The sequence below is a fragment of the Podarcis melisellensis genome, assembly GCF_964234715.1.
Source record: "Podarcis melisellensis genome assembly, chromosome: 8".
NCBI lineage: Eukaryota > Metazoa > Chordata > Lepidosauria > Squamata > Lacertidae > Podarcis > Podarcis melisellensis.
This window is the reverse complement of record NC_138540.1, coordinates 60,436,441-60,460,038: the sequence shown is the minus strand read 5'-3', so window position 1 is coordinate 60,460,038 and position 23,598 is coordinate 60,436,441. Positions and strand designations below refer to the sequence as shown.

Sequence of the window (23,598 nt, the reverse complement as noted above, 5' to 3'; positions counted from 1 at the left end):
CCGCCTCTGAATGTGAAGAAGATGGTTAGCTGAACTCATGTACAGCACACACTTTGAAAATTTGAAATGTACACCATAAATGCAATGATTTATTGAAACCCTTGAGGGAGCCACTATTTGAGTTTAAGAAATGGCTGCATTACATGCTGTATTAACCATGTTCGCTAGTTCAAAAAAGAGCAGGGCAAAATGTTGTTTCTAGCATCTTTTATGAATGCTTCTTTCAGGGCTGGTAACTCCTACGAGTTCCTTTTAGCGTGTGGTGCACAGTGGAACATGGGTAAACAGCCAAGCCCTGTGCTCCAGGAGAAGTTGTGTGGGGTCAGGGAACTGATGTCCTTTGATGTCCAGCTCCTGGGACATGTGCTCAGATTATCCTCTAAGAAAACTCCTCTAGCAAAAACCAAGGAAGAGACTTCTGCACCCACAATCCAGTTTCCATCCATGCTGTCAAAGGCAGTAGCGTGCAGTCAGTGGACATGGGGAACTAGGTTAGTCCCCTAAATTAGAGTATTAAAGTATTAAAGCTTGGCGCCTCCTTCCCAAAGTCTGGGAAGCTTCTGCCCAGCTAAAAGAGGGAGGCGTGATGCTCTGACAGGATCCAAGAGCCCTTCCTCCACCTTCCCAAAGCCCATCTGGCTTTGGGAAGGAGGCAACAAGGCTCCAACATCCTGTCAGAGGCCTGGTGCTTCCCTCCCAAAGCCTTTGAACTTCTGCCTGGCTAATCACCCTCGGAAGATGGCACCTCTGGCTCTAACTGTTCCCCTATGAAAAAATTCACCAAACGCCACTGGTCAAAGGCCTCAAACATGGGACCATAGTGACCGTGTAGGGTTAACCAGAAAAACAAACCAAGAAACGAAGAATAAATGAGTTACCGGTGGCCCTGCCGCCCCAATGGTTCCAATCATGCCTTTATAACCTTGAGGGCCCTATGCAAACACAGAGTGAAAAGAAGCAGACGTTAAGATTCATAGCAAACTCTTTGTGCTCCGATGACAAAAGTAAACCCCCCAAATGGTGTCCCACTGAGTTGTGACATCATCAGCTCATTCACCATTTCCCTTCTGCCTAGTGTACCTACAATCTCTCCTTTGGGGCCTGCCATTCCAGGATATCCTCTGAGACCTTGTGGGCCCTGGAAAGAAAAGGAAACCAAGCCTGGATTAATTACCTTACTTCTGGGTGAGGTCTCATCTCGTAGCTAAAGCTGTTCAAACCCCCAACCCATCTGTCATCTTGAAAAATCCATGGACGAAGCGTGGGAAGTCATTACCCGTAAAGATTAATCACCAGTTTCCTCACCACCTTTTCTGTCTGATTCACTGATTATCACCTAATGCTGATATTTCCTGCCCACAACCCCGTACAGGAGTCAAGGCATTAGTTTAATGATTATATTAAGTGAAAGGACCATAACATTTACTCAAGCAAAGACAAAGTTTCCACCCGGCTTCAACAAAGAATTCCGTCCTGTTAATTCCTTCTTATCACCAAAGCAGAAGAGCTTTGAACTAATGAATTCGGTGGGAAAGTGAGCTCTTTGTAGACCCTGAGAGGAGAATGCCTCAATGGTAATGCGATAAACTAAGATGGATTGGCCAAGAATACAGTCCCAAATTGACCCTCCTCCCACTTTGCCTTTGAACTCTAGAGTCTGCCTATATGATACACCCACATGTCAAAAAGTGATCACTGGCAAGTAATCAGGCTCTGACTGTTAAGAATTATGGTCCTTCCCAGACTGTCACTATTTCGGGGTGGAATTAAATCTGTTACAGGTTGTCAATTGTAGGTGATTTTGAGAGACCTTGCTCAACAAAGGTGTTTCCCCAAAAGATTTGGACTTTCTGAGATTAGAAAAGTAATAGGGAAATGCACCGGAATGTGAGAAAGCACCTGCTTTGATGCAGGTACTCTAAAGTTATCAGATGCCCCCATTTTCTAGGGACAGTCCCCGGATTTACACATTAGTCCCCATACAAAATCCATTGAAGTTGAAGTTTCCCCGGATTCATTGAAAAAAATCTGGTAACCTCGCTACAAACAAATCAGGATGAATGCTCAATAAACAGGTCATCTGGAAGTGCCCTGCAAAGACTCTTCCAGAAGCAAGCAATGAAAGCAGCAGGGGATTGCAGGCTGCATTCCAAACACGAAAAGCATTATATACAATTTACAGCTCAAGCCTGTACATATCTATTCAGAAGTAAATTTTATTGAGTCCAATGGACTCACACCACAGGTGAGTAACAAATAAAACAGTGCTATGCGTATAATATGAAGTTTAAAAACAAGCAAACAAAGCCTTATTTAGTTCCCCACTCGCTCACCTCACTGGCCCCCCAATATGCCTAGACTGAAGCGGCTACATCATAAGCATATTTTTCTCCAGCCATTTTCCCCCCTTTGGCAATTAGCAAGTAGAGAAACTAAAAATAGAAACCATTAACCTAATACTAAGTAAAAATGAAGGTTATATTAATTAACCTCATAAACTGTATGGAAGTCTCAATATTATCTATTACAGGGGTATAAACAATAGCATATCTGGTCCCCTGTGGTAAGGAATGAACATCTCTCTAGGTGACCAGGTGAGCTTGTATGTGAACAGATACACTAGTAAACCCTTTTGTGGACTTATTTGCACAACCGAACATGCGGGGAAAATAAAAAAGAAATCCGTATTTCTAGAAAAAAGTGTCCATATTAATACAGTTAATATAATTACACTGACCTGGTGGAAAGACAAAATACAACATATAAATTATGTCCCCACAGGTCTAAGATGAAAATAAGAACATTAAGAAACAGAAATAAATAAATACGTTACGGGAGGGCCAGGAATGCCTTGTTCTCCAGAGAGGCCCACATCACCCTTCGGACCCTGAGGAAATGAAAATGAATAAATAAATAAATAAATGGAAGATGTCAGAGCTACAAGTGAAACAAAAATGCAAAAACCAGCTTTGAAATGTGGACTTTAAGCTGTACATTTGATTCTATGGTAGAATGGAAAGGAATTTAGGAAATCTACATTCAATTCTATGCTGTCAAGGTGCAATAGGTCTTCCCTCATCAACCTACACAACTCTGCCTTTATCCTTGCCCTTGGTATTGCCATGCTATTTTCATGTCTTCCCTTGCTACTTTCTGCCTTAAAAAAAAATATCTTCATCCCACAACTTCTTTTTATCTGCTTCTCTCTTTTCCAACACCTAACACTGAAACTGTTTCCGTTGGGTTGCCATATGTCCTCTTTTTCCAGGACATGTCCTCTTTTTCATGGGTAGAGTCATCATAGCGATTCAAAGGTAAAGCAGAAGTTTTGCTCTTCGAAATATGGCAACCCTGTTGCTATTTTGCAGGTGGGATTCAATCTTATAAAATTTTAAAATAATAAAGGAAGCAGATTTGGTGTACATGTGCTTCCATAAAAAAAAACACCACCCAGCCTTTTCGCAGTAAGGAAAGTGACAGGAAATCAAATGGGGGGGGGATAACCATCACTTGACACAATGTAGTACAACTTCCACACACCCTTCGTGAAAACAAATAAGGGTGAATGTTCAATAAAAAGATCCCCGAGACCATGCCAACAACACTCTAGATATGAAGATCTCAGAACCTGGGGCTGGTTCACACATGATGTGGGGTTTTTTATGTTTAAAGGATCTACACATTGGGAAAGAAAATGGAGTAGATGGGAACAGCCTTAATTTTGCAAATGTGTGTAACATACACATAAACTTCACGGGGAGCCCAGATTAGATAGAGGTTCCAGCTGAATGTAATTCCGGTTGCCTGGCTGGGTTTGCTGTTGTGTAATGTGTGAAAAGCACTTCAGTTGCCCAGGCTGCACCCTTCTTCTTAAAATCAACTGCAGGTGTCGTGAAGAGATAGACCAAGTATGTACTCACTGGTCTGCCCTGTCTGCCAGGCTCTCCCAGAGCTCCAGGACGGCCTTTGTGTCCCTATAGAGAAAGAGAGCCAACATTTTAAAGGCTGCCTGAGTCTTCACATAGAATGAATAGTTTCCTACTCTATAATCAAACAGCATGCCACCTCTCCAACCAATTACGATGCGATTCGCTAGTGGTTGTTACATGGGGTTTGACCACACGAATGCACACACGCGCACAGACAGAGACTGAGACGAGAGAGAGAGAGTTCTTAGGCATACCAATAAGAAGTCCAAGCATATCCCAAACATATCTTCACAACTCCAAGTACAAGGAAAGAAAGAAAGAAAGACCAGCCAAAACGGCTAGAAAAAATGTTTTGAAATTTCAAAAAGATTGGTCTCAGATAAAGACAATGGCATACCAGGATTGTTTTATTTAAAGAAGCAACAGACTCACAGAGCAGGAAAAGGTACAGCAGATGCCACTATAGGGGAATCCTGGCCCTCTATTTAGTGTTGGACTACAGTTCCCATCATCCTTGACCACTAGCCATGCTGGCTTGGGCTGATGGAAACTGGAGCCCAAGAGCATCTGGAGGGCAACAAGTTCCTTATCCCTACATGAGAAGATAAATTACAGCATCACAGCTACAGCAGTGCCTAGCAGCCACCTCTAGAGGACCATATCCATCATGTTGCTTAGCAACCACAATGGACAGGTGCTCCATAGACTGTGTTCCCTTAGCAACCATCGTTATAAGCAGAGACAGAGAGAGAGCCACCATGTTTTTGTGGCCTAGTAACCACCACAGAAAAAGGATGGAGTACTGCCATTTCTGTGTGGGCCTAGCTCACCATTTGAGAAAGAGAATGGGCAAACGGTGCTCGTTTGCCTATTATTTCAGCCTTTGCCAACCTGGTGCCATCCAGTCTGATGACTGGGCATGCTGGCAGAGACTGATGGGAGTTGTAGTCCAACCACATTTGAATGGCAACAGGTTGGTGAAGGCTGTATTATTTAATAAGGTTTGAGCAGAGAGGTAGCTACTTATGTTAGTCTCTTGAAGCAAAAGCAACCGTTTTCTAGTACCTTAAAATCTGACAAATTTGTTATGGCAAAATGCTTTCATGGCCCAGAATCTACTCCAACAGAAACATTTGATGATTATACTCTAGTTCCACAAAATCTTATGCCACCATAAATCTGCTCTAGTCTTCTGAGGTCCTACAAGACTCTTTGCTGTTTTCATTAATACAAGTTCTGTAACCCACCCTTCCTCAAGAGTTATTGTTGCCTCACAACAACCTTGTGTAGCAGATTGTCCTGAGAAACAGCAGCTTGCTAGCTTCAGTGAACTGTATGTGACTGAGCAGGGATTTGAACTGGTGTATCCCACATCCCAATCCAACCCTCTGCAAAGCAAAGTCACTTAAATAACACAGATGGAGTCGAAAGAGGGGGGGAAATCCTGCTAACACTTTACAGAGGAAATGGAACAAGAACAGTATAATTTGAGAAGAAACAGAGAGGTTTTCTCTTCCTCACTTCAGGCCTTGGGTTGTATGAAGTGTTAGGGGAGGAGTAGTACCTCTGGTGGGGGATATGTTGTCCCCTTTTGGTCCCCACCCTGCACTCAGCTCTCATTTGTGGCTCCTAGAAGCTGTCAGCATGCGACAGTGGCCACACCCCGGGAAATGGCTTCGAGACCAATAGTGGGTTCAATGGTCAACAAGGCAGTTTCTGCACATGCTGTAGAGCGAAGTGAGGGGCAGATAGGGCTTGTCTACCTGGGAAGGAAAACTCTGATCCCAAACCTCCTACACAAATTCAGAGTGGAGTCCCTAAGATATTTGGATGGCATCTTGTACACCTCCTTCTGGCAACTCCTGCTGCCAAGCTGGTGTCAAACATATTGCCAGGATTTTGGTATTTCTGTTAGTGACAATGACAGTAGAAAGTGATAGCTAATTCAGGTTCATTCACCTCAGCATTCAAGGGTATGTGGATTGATTAGCTATCTAAGAACAGCTGTCCAAGATTCCCCAACTCCTTGAGGTTACCAGAAGAAGAAGAAGAAGAAGAAGAAGAAGAAGAAGAAGAAGAAGAAGAAGAAGAAGAAGAAGAAGAAGAGGAAGAGGAAGAAGAGGAGGAGGAGGAGGAGGAGGAGGAGGAGGAGGAGGAGGAGGAGGAGGAGGAGGAGGAGGGGGAAGAAGAGTAGTAGTAGTAGTAGTAGTAGTAGTAGTAGTAGTTTGGATTTAATATCCCGCTTTATCACTACCCAAAGGAGTCTCAAAGTGGCTAACATTCTCCTTTCCCTTCCTCCCCAACAACAAACACTCTGTGAGGTGTGTGGGGCTGAGAGACCTCAGAGAAGTGTGACTGGCCCAAGGTCACCCAGCAGCTGCATGTGGAGGAGCGGGGACACGAACCCGGTTCCCCAGATTATGAGACTACCGCTCTTAACCACTACACCACACTGGCTCTCTACCATAATCACTATCAACCCCAAAACAACATGTAATGCTTTACCTTCAAGCCCTGTAATCCCTGAGGGCCTTTGGGTCCAGCTGGGCAGTTGGTTGGACACTGTGTGGGGAGAAAAGGGAGGGAAGAGGAGATTATAGGTCCGTCTCAACTGAGAAGGAATTTAGCAGCTAGGGATAAACACAAGCTAGTCCTCCTAAAGCCCACATTACCTGGTCTTTGACAAGATCTCCAGGTAGCATCCTCCTCCAGGAACCTTACAGTGATAAACTAATAGGTTTATACATGGCCTTATTTTTTGTGAGGGGCAAAGAGGAGGAGAACATCAGGACAAGCAAAGAGAGATGAGGAGGAATCCTCCTGTTTTCACAGTGACGAACCAGATGCAGGATGTGAGCACAGCATACTCTGCCCACTTGCAATTCCCAGTAATTGGTATTCAGAGGTATTACTGCCTCTGACGGTGGACGTAGAACATAGCCATCATACTTAGTACACCATCCTCCTGCATTTGTCTAGTCTTCTTCTAAAGTTGGTGGCCATCAATATACAACTTGTGGAAGCAACCCTCTTAGTTTAACTATGCACTGTGTGAATATTTACTTTTGCAGAGAGGCAACGAGGGTGAGAAAGAAGTTCCCTTCCCTCTGCTCTGAAAACCCATACATAGGCGCCGACTCCATGGGGCCTGAGGGGGCCCGAGCCCCCTCAAAAATTCGTTTGGGGGGGGGCTCCGCCCCCCCAATAATTTAAGAAAATTATTAGTTATATTATGCTTTGTAAAATCACAAAATTATGTTGGTATTGGTATTTTTTATTTTCCTTGTTTGACGATAGTTACCTTTTAAAATACATTCAGTAACGAGTTAAAACAAAGCCACTCCCGATCTAGAGAGGGGGTGGGGTTGCGTGCTCTCGACCCATCAACAATCTCGCGGGGCTGGCGTCAGCCCCGCGAGAAGCGGGGATTCCCCCTAGCTCATTAATATTCACCGCCCACGGCGGCAGCCAATCGGCTGCCGCAAAGGGCGGGCCCTCACAGGTTCACTTAAGGTCGGGGCAGCCCGGGGCTCGCCCCTTTCGTTCCCCCAGCAGCAGCGGTTTGGAGGTCTTGGGCCCCCCCAATATTTTTTATAAGTCGGTATGGCCCCCCCCCAATATTTTTTATAAGTCGGTGCCCCTGAACCCATAGCAAGGATGGAGAAGCTGTGGTTCTCCAGATGTTGATGGACTACAACTCCCAGCATCTGTGCCCACTGGCCAGACTGGCTGGAGAGGACAGAAACTGGAGTCCAACAAGAACAGCTGGAGAGCCACAGGTTAGCCACGCTTGCTTTATGGTGATGGCCACTGGGCTGAAAAAGCAGAAAGCACAAATTCATGGTGGATAGGCCTATCAGCAGATATGATATCTACATGAAGTTTCTGTATGCTATGAGTACCATACCCTGCTTATAAGCTTTCCAGAAGCATGTGTCTGGCAGCCACTGTTGGAAACAAGGTGCAGGCGCTAAATCCTTTAGAGTGATTCAGCAGGGCCCTTATGTCCTTAACATGCATCTGCATTCAGTGCACCATGCATACCAAGATCATGGATTCTGATTAGTTATGGCTGTGCACACTGCCACCCTTAAAGGAATGGCAAAACAGGAACCGCCAAACTCTGAAAACATCTAATGGATCTGTGCCAACAAAGGAATCCAAGCCAAAATCCCAAATGCACTTCTTATCTTTTGCCTTCTACTTTTCAAGCATCGTGTACAAGAAGGGTGGCTTTCTTCTTTTTTTTAATGGAGCACGGCATGTAAATGCAACCCTCCTTACCAAGAAATCTGCACTGCCTTCAACTCCTTGGATGCGCCCAACGGGGCCCTGCAGAAGAAAATAAAAACAATCAAGTATCCAAAAAGGCAATATGTATATCAGCCTGATAAAGGGAGAGGTGGACTGCCCCCTCTCATTTTTTAACCAGAAGAAAAGATTTAAGATTCAACCAATAGAGGTCACAGCCTGGAGCAGATCAAAAAATAAATGTGCATGGTCAACTTGCACAGGGAAAGGTGCTTCCCACAGCCCACAGTAGTTACTCATTTTTTAAAATAAAGTATCACACTTGCATGGCATCATGGGCATTGTAGTCTGCCAGCCAGGGCTGCTTCCAACCTTGTGTTTCCCCCTCCAATTCTATGGAAATTACCCCAAGTAGTAGCAATAAAACTTACAGGTTTCCCAGGAGGCCCTGGAGGCCCTTGTGGCCCTTCTGGTCCACGTACCCCCTGAAAAAGAGACATGAAAGTCAAGAGACTAGCAGCCTAACATGTGAAAAAACAATTCGGAATGCATTGTTCCCCATTAATACTGTCACAGTCCCTACGCAGGGAAGTTACTAAATGTTGTTTTTTAACATGAGTCACTGACAGCCACCAGTAGAAGACATGAAGGTCCAAATACCCAAAGGTGCTGATGGACAGGCAAGAGTACAATGACTGCCTGTAAGGTGGCATCAATATCAGGGTGAAGATAACGACTGTGACAGGAGTCGCTGGGAGGATGAGTTAACCGAGGAAGGAAAAGAACAGAGGCTGTCTTTGGTGAATAATGGCTTAGCAGATGATGGGAACACATGACCAGGCTTGAACACAGGAAGCTGCCTCATTCATAGCAAGCCAGGCACTGGTCGATCTAGCTTACTGTTGCCAACAGTGACTAGTAAGCAGCACTCCAGAGTCTCAGCCTTTCTCAGCTCCAGCTGGAGGTGCCGCTAGGGATTGAATCAGGGACCTCATGAGTGCAAAGCAGTTGCTCTTCCACTGATCTGCAGCCCTTGGAAAGACTGCTTGGCCACTTAGGAAACAGGGGAAATTGAGAATGAACATACAGTGATAAGGACAGGGAGGGAAGGTCTTAGGCCAGGTTGTGTTTATGCCGCAGTTCTGCAGAGTGGCACAGAGTAAGAGCAAAACATCATGGGGAAGTTGAATGCATGTTTCATTCTAAAAAGTATGTTTCTTATGTTTACAAAGGCATATTGCAAAATGTGCATGGGAAACCCATTTAGAGTGTGTCTGAAGGGAAAGGGATTTCTGAATTAGGTGGAAGGGAACATTTTTCTCGCCCCTGCTGCCTTCATGCCTAACAGAAAAAGCATACATTTTGCAGAATACTACAAAACAACAACATGCAGAATACATGTGCCACATAGTTTATGCAAATATAATTTTGCATAATTTATGCAAGTTGTAGCTTACAGCACATATTGATACAGAATTTGGCAGGGAAGTTCAATTATTTTAGCATACACAGTCCTAGTGATACAGAAGAGGATGAGAGAATGGAAGCAATTGGGAAGAGATGTAGCTGTTTTCATTTTATGTTGAAATATTTCTTTCTACCTCTGGATCTTTTGTCCTCTCCCTTCTCCTTAGCACATGAGCCCCTCGGCTACAGGGGGACCCACCCACCTGTTTATGTTTAGATTTGCATATTGTTGCAGCCTTGCTGATTCCCACCCCAATCTGAGTTGTTTGTGCAGCATGGTCTATCCATTTGAATACACAAGTATAAATCACAGAAGCTCTGGATGCCAATGAACATTGGGTCTAAGGCAGGCTTCCTCAAACTCAGCCCTCCAGATGTTTTTGGCCTACAACTCCCATGATCCCTAGCTAGCAGGACCAGTGGTCAGGGATGATGGGAATTGTAGTCTCAAAAAACACCTGGAGGGCTGAGTTTGAGGAAGCTTAGTCTAACGCCTGGCTACGTGCTACAGTCAATACATGAAAAATATCTATGCTCTGACAATTCAGAATTCAAAAAATTCATTAGGAGAAAAGCAGAGAAAGTTGGTGATGATCACAGTGCCCCTAGATGCCTTTCTCCATCTCAGGGTCACTTTCTCCCTCCTTTAGGGGCAAATTCTCATTAAGAGTTAGGAGGGGGGAGATGAGGATGAGTGAGGCAGTTGAGGTAAATAATAGATATATGGAGGGAGGCAACACAAGAACAGGCCTTTTCAGCAGTGGCTCCCCATTTGTGAAATGCTCTCCTTAGGGAACCTCCCCTGAGGCCATCATTACATATCTTAAGCTGGCAGGCAAAAACATTCATTTTTCTCCAAGCCTTTGGCTCTTAATTAACTGTAACCACCTTGACTGGGTGGGATGTTTTAATCCTGCCTTTAAAAAACAGAAAAATTCCTTCCAGTAGCACCTTAAAGACCAACTAAGTTAGTTCTTGGTATGAGCTTTCGTGTGCATGCACACTTCTTCAGATACACGCATGCACACGAAAGCTCACACCAACAACTAACTTAGTTGGTCTTTAAGGTGCTACTGGAAGGAATTTTTTTGCTTTGACTATGGCAGACCAACACGGCTACCTATCTGTAACTTTAAAAAACAGGACTGTCTTTTAGATTTGTCATTGTTTTATTTTATGCTAGTGTGAGTTTGTTTATTGTTGTAAGTCGCTTTGAGTTACTTTTGTTTTGAAAATGACTAATGTTTAACTTAAGTAGTAGTAGTGGTAGTAATGTGCTGGTACTATTAAGATATGGCCCTCCAGCTTTAGCTTTCCCTGTGCTTGCCTGTAATCCCCTTCAGTTTTCTCTGCACATCTTAATTTTCAACAGGTAAAGCCTATCTACTTCTGACAACTGTAGCAGCATATGTTGTTGTTTAGTCGTTTAGTCGTGTCCGACTCTTCGTGACCCCATGGACCAGAGCACGCCAGGCACTTCTGTCTCCAGCAGCATATAGCTAGGCTCTTATTGCAGAGCAGGCCCAGGAAAGCCAACAAACCCCAAGTCGTATTCACCCATCTCAGCTGGATCCCTTACCTTGGGTCCCAGAGCTCCAATTTCTCCAGGGAGTCCAACCTGGCCTGGAGAGCCCTTAAGAGAAAGAAACAGAGAGGGGAGAAAATGCTCTTTTTTAGTCATATGATGGGAACAGCCCTTTGTTCATCTGTTCAGGCTCTGTCAGACCTCTGAGGTGGCAAAGGGTTGCTAGGCTAACAAGCAAGGAGAGATGAGCAGGCACTCTCCAGCTAACAGCAAACAATTCCATCTATGTCTGCTGAAAATGCAGCGCCTCATTCTCCCACTTAGGTGACACATTGGTGAACATAGGTGCCCTATGACAGCACAAGTATGTGCACATGTAGCAGGTGAGAGAGCTCATCTGGAGGCGCTTCTGGGTTTGCATTTTCTAATTCTGGCCACTGACCAAGCAAGGAAAAAAATCTGTTTAATCCAGCAAAAATCTGGATAGTTATCAACAGAGAAGGCTGGTTTATTTTACGCTGAGTCAGATCGATCTAGATTCTAGCCCAATACTCTGGCAGCAGGTCAGGTAGGGAGGGGTCATTTCCCCATCACCTGCTAGAGGATTATTTTAACTGAAAATGCCGGAAACTGAACTTCAGACATTCTGCATACAAAGCAGGTGCTCTGCTACTAAGCAAAATTCCCACTCACCCACCCCTTGCTGTCAGTCAGCGTCTGGTGCATGCAGAGAAGCAGTGGGCAACCCCTGTCTCATGGGCCAAATTAGGCCTGCAGGGCTCTCATGGGGCTATTTCCCCCCAAGCCACATCCCCTTGTCCCACATCTGTCATCATATATGTCAGTTATGGGGCAGGTAAAGATGTGGCATTGACCACAAATAATGAACCACAGATATTCCTGCAAATTTATTATTCAATATATATAGGATGTGGCTGCAAAGGAACAACTGGGAGCCTTGAAATGGGCTCCTGGTTACTCCTTGACAGTCGGTGCTCCCAAGTGGAGTCATACTCTGCTGAGAGGTGCTGAATTCAAGCCCTTCTCAGATCAGCAGGGATCTTCGTTTCATGATGCCATGATGACACCAAGTGATTGGCATGTGGGCATCCCTACCTACCCACCAAAGTAGCTTACGGGAGCAAGGGAACCCAGGATTTGGCCCACTGGCTGGAAAAACTCCACCCCACCCCCCGGTACGTCTTGGCTCAAGATCCCTCTTCCAAATGGCTGAACTAATATTATTTTTTAAATAAAAAATTGCCAAACCAGTGGCACATCACTGCTCACAACGCTGTGACAGCACAAGACCCTTTGTGTTGGGTCACTGCCCCTCACAAATCCAGCACACTAGCTCCCGTCAGCCAAACCCAAGCTCACATGAACAGCACTTACAGGAGATCCTTTCAGCCCAGGCCCCTGAAATGAGAAGACAGCCACAGTAAACAATCATGCTGCGTTGAAGAAACCAGTTGAAAAACATGAAGGCTGCAGCTGAGGCATCTCCCAGAGGCAGAGCAGCTGTCTCGTTTTCCCAATCTGATTGCGTCATATTAATTAACTGCATTTCTGAGTCACCTGCCCCATAACCAGGGTTCTCTTTGGGTGACAGACACTTTAGGCAAATAAAAACAGTTACAAACAAAAAACCAACAAACAGATCTAATATAGCAACTGAGCGTGCATCACTCAGATTCATCAAAACCACAATGCAGAGGCTTAAAACATCTTACAGGGCAAAACACACCCTCCAGTGAAAGAGAGTCCACTCTACTTATGAGTAGAGAGGGATGATTAGGATTGAACTGTTATCCATGCTTAGAGTAGCTCTACTTAAATCAATGGGACATTAACAAATAAGTGACTTAGTTATTAGTATGTTTGCCTTCTATCTCTCCTCTTCAGGGCTTAAGGTTTCATACATAGCTCCCCCGCCCCCACTCCCCATTTTATCCTCATGACAACCCTGAAAGGTAGGTTAGGCTAAGAGATGGCAATTGGCCCAAAGTAGCCCATGTTGGCTACACCTGCCCTAAACTATAGCTTAGAGCTATAGGAATGAGCCTTGATAAGCCTGAGGCTCATATGCTCCCTCCTCTGGCTGCAAAGAAGAGATTGGAAGCACTTGCTTCCACTTTTAAACTAATGAGAGCTCCCCTCTGTGTCTGAACCTGGGGGGGTCTCTGGCTAGTTTAAACTACGGATTGTTAACAAGCCAGCACCATAAAGGACAGCTTGATTTTGGCTTGTTTCAACAAACCACAGTTTCCCCAAGTCCAAAGGTAACAAGCAACTGTGGTTAGTTTAAAAGTGAATGCTATATAACTCCTCCTTACTGCCGCACTAGAGGAGATATGGGGAGTATGCAAGCCCACTCTCATCACACTCAACTATAATCCAACACGTTGGTGTGATTGTGTACACTGGACATGTTCATATAGCGTATACTTTCTTGACAAATACAACCAATAAAGAATAAACACTTACCGGAAGCCCTGGAGGTCCTGGAAGTCCAGTCTGGCCCTGAGTGAATGCAAGAGGGAAGAGATATTTGGTGTAGCAGGATCCACACAAGTGGAATATGACTTAAGCTGCAGATCTACTTCATGGGACAGATCCAGATATGAGCTCCAAGGACCCAGCCCTACCAGATAAGATTGAACCTCTTGTGTTTGCAGGTGCAGTCTGGACAGTATTGTTGTCTGAATTCACCTAAGCCCTCTGTTACCTTGCACAGGCCAATTACATCCCCTGTTTCCCCCTGCTGTAGTTGCTGGGGGATGTATACAGTGCATACATGCATCCAAAACCACTTTGAATCATTTTGTCCCCCAATAGTCCTCATTTGGAGGACTTCAGCCCCCACTACAGCATCTGCAATGCACAGCTGTCACAGTCTTAAAAGAACCACTCCATCTCCTCGAGTCACACAGAAAACAGTCACTCACTTTGGGGCCAGGTCGCCCAAAAGGTCCTGGTTCCCCTTTTGCTCCCGTTAGGCCCTGTAAAAAATGGAAAGAGAATTACAGGATCAGCTTGCGGGACATTAACTGGCATCTGCAATAAAATGGGTGAAGCAGCGAATTCAAACCAAAAATCTTTGCCACAACTGCAGAGCATCCAGAAATAGAAACTGCAGGTGTAAAATAAAGTTTTTGTGGAAATGCAGGCATGTGCGTATAACTTTCACTGCTAAATCAAGGAATAAGCTAGTCATCTAAACCAGCATTTCGAAAAAAGACCTCAAATGTGCATTCCCTTACCAAGATTCCTAAATTATCTATTTCTGCTACTAATCCCAGTGATCACAGGCACAGCCAGGTTGGGGGGGGCAGACTAGATACCTCCCCCCACCCGCTTTGACCTTTCCATTCTTACCTTAAATATATGAGGTGACCAAGTGTAAAACTAGCAAAAATAAATCAATCATATAATAATAAGTGCTGGAAATGTAAGGAACAGATAGGAACATACTACCATATGTGGTGGTCCTGTCCAGAGATACAAAGATTTTGGAATATGATTTATGAAGAGATAAAGAGATCGATAAAAACTACATTTAGAAAGAAACTGGAAGAATTTTTATTAGGAATTGTATCAAATAATATTCCCAAAAACAAAAGAGGTTATTTATTTATGCGACGTCAGCAGCAAGGGTTATAGTGGCAAAACACTGGAAAGATACAAATACACCCACTAAAGATGAATGGGTTGTTAAATTGTGTGAGTACTTGGAGCTCGCGAAGATTACAGATGCAATAGGAGATAAACCTAAAAAGATGGTGAAAGAAGAATGGGAATGTTTAAATAATTATTTGAGGGGCAAGGGTTCATCAGTAAAGTCCTGGCTATGTTTAGAATGATACCGCATAGGGAAATGTTCCCTGATACCAAGATAAGGGACTCCATGGAATGCAGATAGAGGAAATTGATAAGAATAATGATCTGTTGTGACGTTGACGGAAGAGTACAATAGACGACCCTTCTTGTGTTTTGGCTCGTTTTTCTATTTTCTTTTTTTCCTTTTCTTCTTCTTCCCTCCCCCCCCCAAATAACGGCTCATGTTTTGTGCCATGCATTTTGATATTTTTTTGTAGTTTTGTATCCCTTTTTATTATTATTATTGAGGATTTCTTTTTTGTAATTTTGGTTGTTTATATTTACCTGTATTTGTTTAAAGCAAAATAAAAAACTTTTTTTAAAAAGAAAAAAGAAAAGAAGAAGGGTCATACATAAGCGCCCATTCCCCCTACCCAGTACTTCCTACCGGACGGGTTTCCGAGTAGTAGAATATGAAGCAGCAGCACTGAAGCTGAAGACTATTATAAGAAGGCGGGCACGCAGATAACTACAGTTGTACCTTGGTTTTCTAACAGCTTAGTTCTCTAACGTTTTGGCTTCCGAATGCCACAAACCCAGAGCAAACTATTTTTGGAAGCCAAATGTCTGGCAGGGCTTCTGCGGCTTCCGATTGGCTACAGTAGCTTCCTGCAGCCAATCAGAAGCCACGCTTTGGTTTCTGAACGTCTTGGAAGTCGAACAGATTCTGCTTGACTTCCAAGGCACAACTGTATTTTGATAAGAGATGGAATCCCTTTATTATGTGCTGGTGTCACAAAATACAGGAAAATGCTAAACCACAAATTCAGAATCTGGGAATACTATAAAAATGTTTTGTACTTCTATTTATATGTGTTCTCTCTCCATCTCTTGTACTTTCTCCCCTTTTATTTCCTCTATCCATCTATTTCTTTTGTACCTGTATTTATAGTTTATAGCTTTTGAAAATAAAGCTTATTTCTTAAAGAAAAGAAGTGCTGTGAATAAATAAAAAGGTTTAGCTTTGGGAGTGATTGTGAGTGATGTGGAGGTGCCGATTTTACAAAAAAAGAGATAGCACAAGTTGCAGTTCTTCTGGCTTCAGCCCCCACATCTCTAGCTAGCAGTTCAATCTCTGAGCAGGAGGCGGCTGCATCTCCTTGACAGTGCATCTGCCTCTGACAGCACATGCAGGAACACGGCGGCACCAAGCAGAGCACACAGTTTGCTATTTCACCTGCTGCTGCAGCCACTGACATGTTATCAACAGCTCAAGATGTAACTGAGGACAATAGTGTTTTTCTAGGATATCTTTAACCAAAACAACACGCCCTCTTTGCTTTTTAAATCAGCGATTGCAAAGTAAACAAATAGAGCAGGGAATGCTCAACCTCATGCAGGCAGGATGGGGCTCAGGCAGTGGGGCGAGGAGTCTTCCAAATACAGAAGATTTTCTGTCTAATGGAAGTAGGGGTGACAAATAAACAAATATAAAGCATGAGTTGCTAAAGTATCCCAAGTGTGGTGCAAAACAACCAGTTTCTGCAGCTCAACAACTTTGCCTAAAAATGCTCAACAACGTTGCGTCCGGATTTTAACATTTTTAAATATGGCTACCCTGCCATGGACAGGCTGAAAATGGATAGTCAAACCTCGGATCCTGAACGCCTCTGTTTTGGAACGTTTCAGCTCCCGAATGGCGAAAACCCGGAAGTAAATGCTCTGGTTTTTGAACATTTTTTGGAAGCTGAACATCCGACGCAGCTTCTACTTGGTTGCAGGAAGCTTCCTGCGACCAATCGGAAGCCACATTTCAGTTGTGGAACATTTGGGAAGCCAACCGGGCTTCCGGAACGGTTTACGTTCGACAACCGAGGTTTGACTGTACTAGCAAAGCATGCAAATCATACCGGATTTGGAGCGAGTAAAGGAGGACAACCATTTGTACTCACATCAATCCCAGGTTTCCCCGGAGGGCCATTTGGACCTGGAAGGCCAGGGTCTCCCTTGGCCCCCTGTCACACAAAAACATTTGAGGAATTAAAAGTGTTCTTAGGGAGAAAAGAAAGTGAAAGCATCACAGTTGCACACTGCCACTCTGGGGGATGTTTGCAGGGCCGGCCCAAAGGCTCTGTCCAACACTGCAAGCTCAGTTCCACTTGTGCAATGAAACTCCCTCTTCCCTCTCCACATGCCCCCCAGATGTGCTCTGGAGGGTCCCCCAACCCCCTGGAGCAGACTGGTGGGTTGTTTTTGAGTGCAAATTTAATTTGATTTCCCACACAATCACAACCACAGCTTTACAGTGGTAAGGTCTGCTGATACTACTTACAAACAATGCATATTAAACTGAAGGCTGTCTTTGCTTTCCAACAGTTACAAAACATGTCTTAAGCCTCCCACAACAGAGCTTCTCATAAGCATCGTATTTTGAGCTCTGCATTCTAGACCTAATCCTGATAGTTCAATACAACTCAAAGCTGGGAGACAGGTACTGTATGTAACCTGAAACTGATTGCAGATTTTTATTAATACTAATGTGCACACTATAAACAAATTATAGGCCCAAGTAACCCCTGCTGACAGATACTCACAGGGCTCCCTGCTGCTCCTGGTGGGCCTTTATCACCCTGGAGAAAAAACAGGGGAAAACTGGTTAATAGCATGTTCCTCTTGAAATGATCGCTGTCAAAGCAACTGGAAATGCAAAGTCACCAATACGCAGTTCTGGGGGATATAATGAGCATATCTGCTGCCTGGTCCTGAAAGATATGCACAGGCTGCCTCCTTGGAACCAATTCCAGGTGTTAGTTTTGATGTGTAAAGACCCAACAGCCTTAGGACCTGGTTACTTGAAAGAACATCTCTCCTCATATTGTCCTGTCTGGGCTCTGAAATTCAGCAGGGATGGCAATGCCAATATCAGCTGATCAGTGACCGCCCCACAAAACTTTCTTAACAATGGCACCCCCAGCTGCAGCACATCCTCCTTCCATCAATTTGGCTGGCATCAGCTGAAGACAGTCCTCTTTCTGCAGGCCTTTGAAATACGGTTCTTTTGCCTGGCACACCCAGGTAGAAGGTGGAAGGCTTGACACCCCAGGTGGGTGAGAGCAGTTTTAAGAAACATTTTTATTAAGAAGACCGTGTATGCAGCTTGCAAGCATCAGCCCAGCAGGAGCCAGCTGCAGATTACTACATAGACTCTCAAGAGGAAGGGTGTCTGAGGTTTCTATCTTAATTTCTAAGCAGTGATATATTTGCTCATTTGTTAGACTTTCAGTTTTTTATTTAATGGCATGCTCTCAGTGACTGTGGTTATGGCTTAATTTGTCAGGCTCAATGGCATCACTGGAGGCTGCCCCCTGTGACATCACCGTCCCATGACGTCACTGGAGATGACCCCAGGTCTCAGATTTGGAGCCTTAAATCTGGGATGCTCCTGACCTGGCAAACTTACTCTGAACTGGCCTTCTGAACATGCCATATAATGCAGATGGATGTGCTGGTATGCCGTAATTCATGCCAGGCTTGGGCCGGTTCATGGTCCCACAGATGCTGTGGTGGGCCAGAGTATACACACATGCATGCGCAAACACGATTTCCGGTGCTCCTTCTGGCGCGGAGGAGGTGTGCACAGCTTCCCATTGGCTGCAGAAGCTTCCTGCAGCCAATGGGAAGCTGGCCAGTGTCACGGAAGGCGGTCCCCGCTCTGCTCCGTGTCAGTTTAGCCAACTGAGTGGGTGGCGGGGGTCCATGGGACGGATAAATGACCCCCATGGGTCGCTTGTGGCCCATGGGCCTTAGATTGCCGACCCCTGTCTTAATTGCATTTTAAATTTACAGTTGTATTTTAAACAACATTTTTTTAAAACGCCTTTTATATTGTTGTAACCTGCTCTGAAATTTGCTTTTGAAGAGAAGTGGGGGATAAATCTCATAAATATAAGAAATATTTTCAGGTTTTCTTTTCTTTCTTTCCATTTTTCATGGTAGGGAGTCAAAAATTGCATCCAAGGCACTAAGACTCCAGAACTGTGTACTGGAAGCCCTCTCAAGCCCCCGGCATCTGCAATTTCACCCCTCCAAGCTTTTCATCTGCAGCCATAAGGACTAGAAACTTGCACTTGGAAATCAAAGGTGCCTGTATTACCAATGGGCAATCCAGATATCCTGTTCTGAGTTTGCACTGCAATCCCAGAATCACATAAGCGTGCTAAGGGTTACAAGCAAGGAGATGGAAGACCTGGATTAGGCCCCACCCCATAGGATCATGGCGTCGTAAAACAATTTCCCCTCCACATCATCATCATCCACCCCAGTTTACATTTTTCCATCCCTTCCATCCCACCACATCCATCTCCCCTCGGCCAATTCCTTTAGGTAGCTTTTAAATAATAACAGAAGCCCAACAACCCCCCTCCTCAGGAAAAGGCAATGCTGATACATAAAGCCAATGAATGAACACCCCCACTCTAGCCATAGCTCTCCTCAGCATTCCAGGGAATGTTTTTTAAAGATAAGTCCACGTATGGTAATAGGGTGTTATTGCGGGAAGAGAATACAGTGGTACCTCGAGTTAAGAACTTAATTCGTTCCGGAGGTCCGTTCTTAAACTGAAACTGTTCTTAACCTGAGATACCACTTTAGCTAATGGGGCCTCCTGCTGCCGCTGCGCCATGATTTCTGTTCTCATCCTGAAGCAAAGTTCTTAACCCGAGGTACTATTTCTGGGTTAGCAGAGTCTGTAACCTGAAGCATCTGTAACCCAAGGTACCACTGGGAGATGAATCAGATTCTGGTCTGTACTGTAAATCAGAAAGCAAAGCCCACTGGCTCCCTCTAGCTTTTTTGGATGGGCACTGCACCTGGGATTCTGTATACAATGCCTTCTTTTGTACCCAAACATCTCTCTCCCCCCCCAACACACACACACACACACCATCCCTTCTGCTGCTCAGGTTCCCGTGTGGTGTGCTTACATCAATGCCATCAGCGCCTGGCACTCCTGGCGGACCCGGGGGCCCTCGGGGTCCAGGTTCTCCTGGAGGACCTTGCTAAGGAGAGAAATCAAACAAGAAGCAAAGTTATTTTGGTGGAGAACAAGGTCGCCGAAAACCAAGAAGCAACTAAGCTGGACGAGCTTGTCTCACAATCACATCACAACCCCAGAGAAGCCAAAGATTGAAAGCCTCAACCTCTTCCCAGGAGAGCTGGGTTGCAAAACAGAGGTGTGGATAGGAGTGTGCCTGAAGCCTTGGGAAGGGCAGACAGATTTCCACCCCCCCCCCCATGCCTGATCATATTGCAAAAAAAAAAACCAACAAAAAATCTGCTGAAAATAGGTGAAGCCAACCATTGAGAAGCAGGGTGACAATAAGGGAATATGGTACAGATCATGATAGATCCGGGAGATTTGAGATTAAAATCCTCAAGCAGGCGGGCAAATCACTGAGCAACCTTAGACTAAGCACCATCTATTGGTCTGAGCTACTTTGCAGGGTTGTTGTAATGGTAAGATGGGATAATCTACTAGCCCATGCAAAAGGGCAACAACAGACAGAATTTTGTTTGGAAAAAGAAAAAGAAAAAGGTTTGGCTGCAACTTTGTAGCCCTTTTGATCAACCAGGTAAAGAGGCAAATAGATCTTGCTTCCTCCTCCTTATCCTCTCAGATCTCAGGGTGTCCTAGAATTGGACACAGGATCTTAAGACAGCATGAAATTTGGCTTCAATGAAATTTCCCCTAAATATGAATCACTGGCTTCAGCTGCCTACTTGTCCAACACATACAGCTTCATAAACTGGGCTGCGGCAATGCCCTCAGGCACCCAAATTTTGGACTGACATTTTTTAAGTAATATCAACACATTTTAAATGCTCTGTTCAAGTTTCTCTGCAACTTGGCCTTTTGAATTTGTGGGAAGATCAGACAGCAACTCTCCAGTCTAAGGAACTCCTTAGGAGGATGCTGGCCGCAGCGAGAACATCTTTGGCCCCAAAACGGAAGACATTACAGGACTTAAGCCTCTCATTGTGGTAAAAGGATATGTGAACATTTTCTAGTCCATTTCCCCATCACATTCTTTTATCGCAAAACACCCAATTTTCGGGCGAAGCAGGTTTGTTGTACAAGAGCACCAAATCGCCTTTAAATGCACAATCTGAATTTGCCAGCATATGAATGAATCACATTCTAATGTGTTCAGTACATAATTTCTCTAAATAGATGGCTGCATACCTGAATACAGACAGTAATAAGTCAGCCCAAGATTACTACTGTGTGTAAAACAAGGAGCTACTATGAAAGCACAGGTCCTTTGGTATATATTTATAGCTGTCAGGGGTTGGCCTGTGTTTTCCCCCAATGATGGCATGCTATAAATAATAGCAAGTAATAATAATAAGTAAGTAAGGCTGATTGAGTTTCAGTATGTGAAGTGCTTTCAACAATAAATGCTTAGGGAATGATAAATGTAAGCACTTTGCAGTTCCATTGATTTCAGTGGGGTTAAGCATATGCACAGTAAATACATTCCATTGAAATCAATGCATGCTTACATTTTGCTAGATCAACCAGTATTCTTATTTAAGGGTTTGGATGGTAGATGATTAGACTGACATTGTTTGAAATAAAACAAAGCATTCCTGTCTGAAGTTTTACTAGGTGGTTTGGTTAGTAAGGATCATCTTAACCGTCTCCATGTATGATTACAGCCAGTGCTTTTTTTTCTTTAAAATTGTTTAGGGGTACTCTCATTTTGACTCAAGAAAATCACCATTTTACAGTTCAAATCAGGGAAAATAAATACAGTAAATGGACAAAAGTACAAAGATTCACAAAATGTTTAGGGGGTATGCGTCCCCCCCAGAAAAAAAGCACTGAATACAGCAAATTGAGTCCAGGCCCCTGTGAGCCTTGGAACTACGTAAAACAAAGCAGTCCAGTCACATCCTAAAGCAATCTGAGGCCTCTGGCTTTATTTCCCCCACTTCTCTTTACTTTAAATGTGACATTGTAGGGTCTGGACTGATGCAAATAATATATGTACATGTTCCTAAATAAGGCATTGAACTTATAAAATACCAGCTTTGCAGTCACTGGGGATTGAAGCTTCCTGAAGGCATTCGCTGAATGAATAGCCGCCTTTGTCCCTCAAAAAGCGTGGCAAAAGTTTCTCTGTGTTAAGGTCCTGCGTTCTTTTCCAAACCAAAAAGAAGTTGTAGAAAGGACTGTGTGCATCTCTGACTGCATGTCACTGTCCCTAAGGTGACACCCAATATTCAGCAAATCAAGGGCTTTCCAACCACCACCACCAAATGACTCAAAGCATTATCTTCTGTTTTTTCTGTCGCTCACAGCTTCAAAAACTGTTTTTCTTTTTCTTTTCAGAATTAACCAGGGACGTGGATTTTTATTTTAAAACATCCCATTGCCATCATCAGATGACCAGCCAAATTTCTTCAGCTCCTTTTGTTTGTAGCCTGCAGAGAGTCCCAGTTGCTGGACATATCCTGATCATCACTATCAGGATAATAATAACACATCTTTTGCCCCAAAAGACAGATCCACATAAGTACTTTTTAATTTGGTTCCCAAAGGCAAGATGTTTTTCCGCAGCTGCCCAGGGCTGCCCTACAAAAGGCAACATTTCCTGCCATAATACTTACTACCACCCTACTCAATATAATGGTATAATGCAAGATCCCTTTTAGACATCTGAAATCGCTTTTGTTTTGCTTCTTACAACATTGCTTCCACAAATCTCTTCCACAGATCTCTTCCCCGTTCACTTCCAGGGAGTAAAATTCTCCAGGAGTCTCAGTGCAGAAGCACAGGGAGACCCCTGAAAACAACAAAAAACAGTTTCGTCAGGAATAAAAGGAAAGCCTTTCTCTCCTCCCCTGACCCAGCCAAAGAAAAGAAAAAAAAAAAGAGAGAGAGTATGTTTTATAACCCCAACAATCACGTTGTGCCAGTTCCCCTCATTATTTTAAGCTTGCAAGAAAAGATAGTGTATTAAAACTAATTATTCAGACATTGTCCTCCAGCACTGGATCCCAAACTGCAAACAAGTTTTGTTGTTTTCTAGGCCCCCACCACCACCCCATCTGGATCACACCTATACATTTTCCAGTAGAATCATAGGTAAAAAGGAAACTTACGAATTGTGTCACGGAGAAAGAGATGGTTTGGAGAAGAAGGCAGAATTTGAGGCTACCCAAAAAACTAGCCATATCGAGGTCTTCAGGCTAGCTGGATGAAAAGTGGGGGCCCGCCAGCCCCTGAATGACTAAATCTTTAGATTCAACAGGAGCAGAGAGAAAGGCAGAAGGGATGAGATGGTGGGTCATTAATATGTAGTATTTTGGTGAAAGGGGAGTTAATGACCTGACTGGGAACACCCCTCCCAGCCCACTGACATATGAGACGAGAGGAGCTGGCCTCAAAGATGGAATTCATGGGCCAGGTGAAGGGAAATTACTGTAGGCTTCCTGCCCTTTTGTCTCCTCTTGGACTGTGGGAAAGTATAAAACATTCATTATTCAGCCCTGTTTAAGGGAAGTTTTTAATGACTGATGTTTTAATGTATTTTTAATCTTTTG

The 23,598-nt window shown here is 44.1% G+C and overlaps 1 protein-coding gene across 1 annotated transcript in view; it reads right to left on the bottom strand.

Moving 5' to 3' along the window:
- COL9A2 (collagen type IX alpha 2 chain) overlaps positions 1-23,372 on the bottom strand; it is a gene marked incomplete at its 3' end in the record, with an annotated part of 47,543 nt that extends 24,171 nt beyond the window's left edge. The window contains exons 1-15 of the mRNA XM_081921196.1: positions 23,158-23,372; positions 19,974-20,048; positions 17,586-17,621; positions 16,944-17,006; positions 14,121-14,174; positions 13,660-13,695; positions 12,568-12,591; positions 11,227-11,280; positions 8,612-8,665; positions 8,214-8,261; positions 6,435-6,491; positions 3,921-3,974; positions 2,834-2,887; positions 1,085-1,138; positions 879-932 (exon numbers count right to left, since the gene is read on the bottom strand). Coding sequence (XP_081777322.1) covers positions 879-932; positions 1,085-1,138; positions 2,834-2,887; positions 3,921-3,974; positions 6,435-6,491; positions 8,214-8,261; positions 8,612-8,665; positions 11,227-11,280; positions 12,568-12,591; positions 13,660-13,695; positions 14,121-14,174; positions 16,944-17,006; positions 17,586-17,621; positions 19,974-20,048; positions 23,158-23,229 — 789 coding nt within the window. The 5' untranslated portion in view covers positions 23,230-23,372. The remainder of the gene's footprint in view (positions 1-878; positions 933-1,084; positions 1,139-2,833; positions 2,888-3,920; positions 3,975-6,434; positions 6,492-8,213; positions 8,262-8,611; positions 8,666-11,226; positions 11,281-12,567; positions 12,592-13,659; positions 13,696-14,120; positions 14,175-16,943; positions 17,007-17,585; positions 17,622-19,973; positions 20,049-23,157) is intronic.
- Positions 23,373-23,598: the final 226 nt, after the last annotated feature.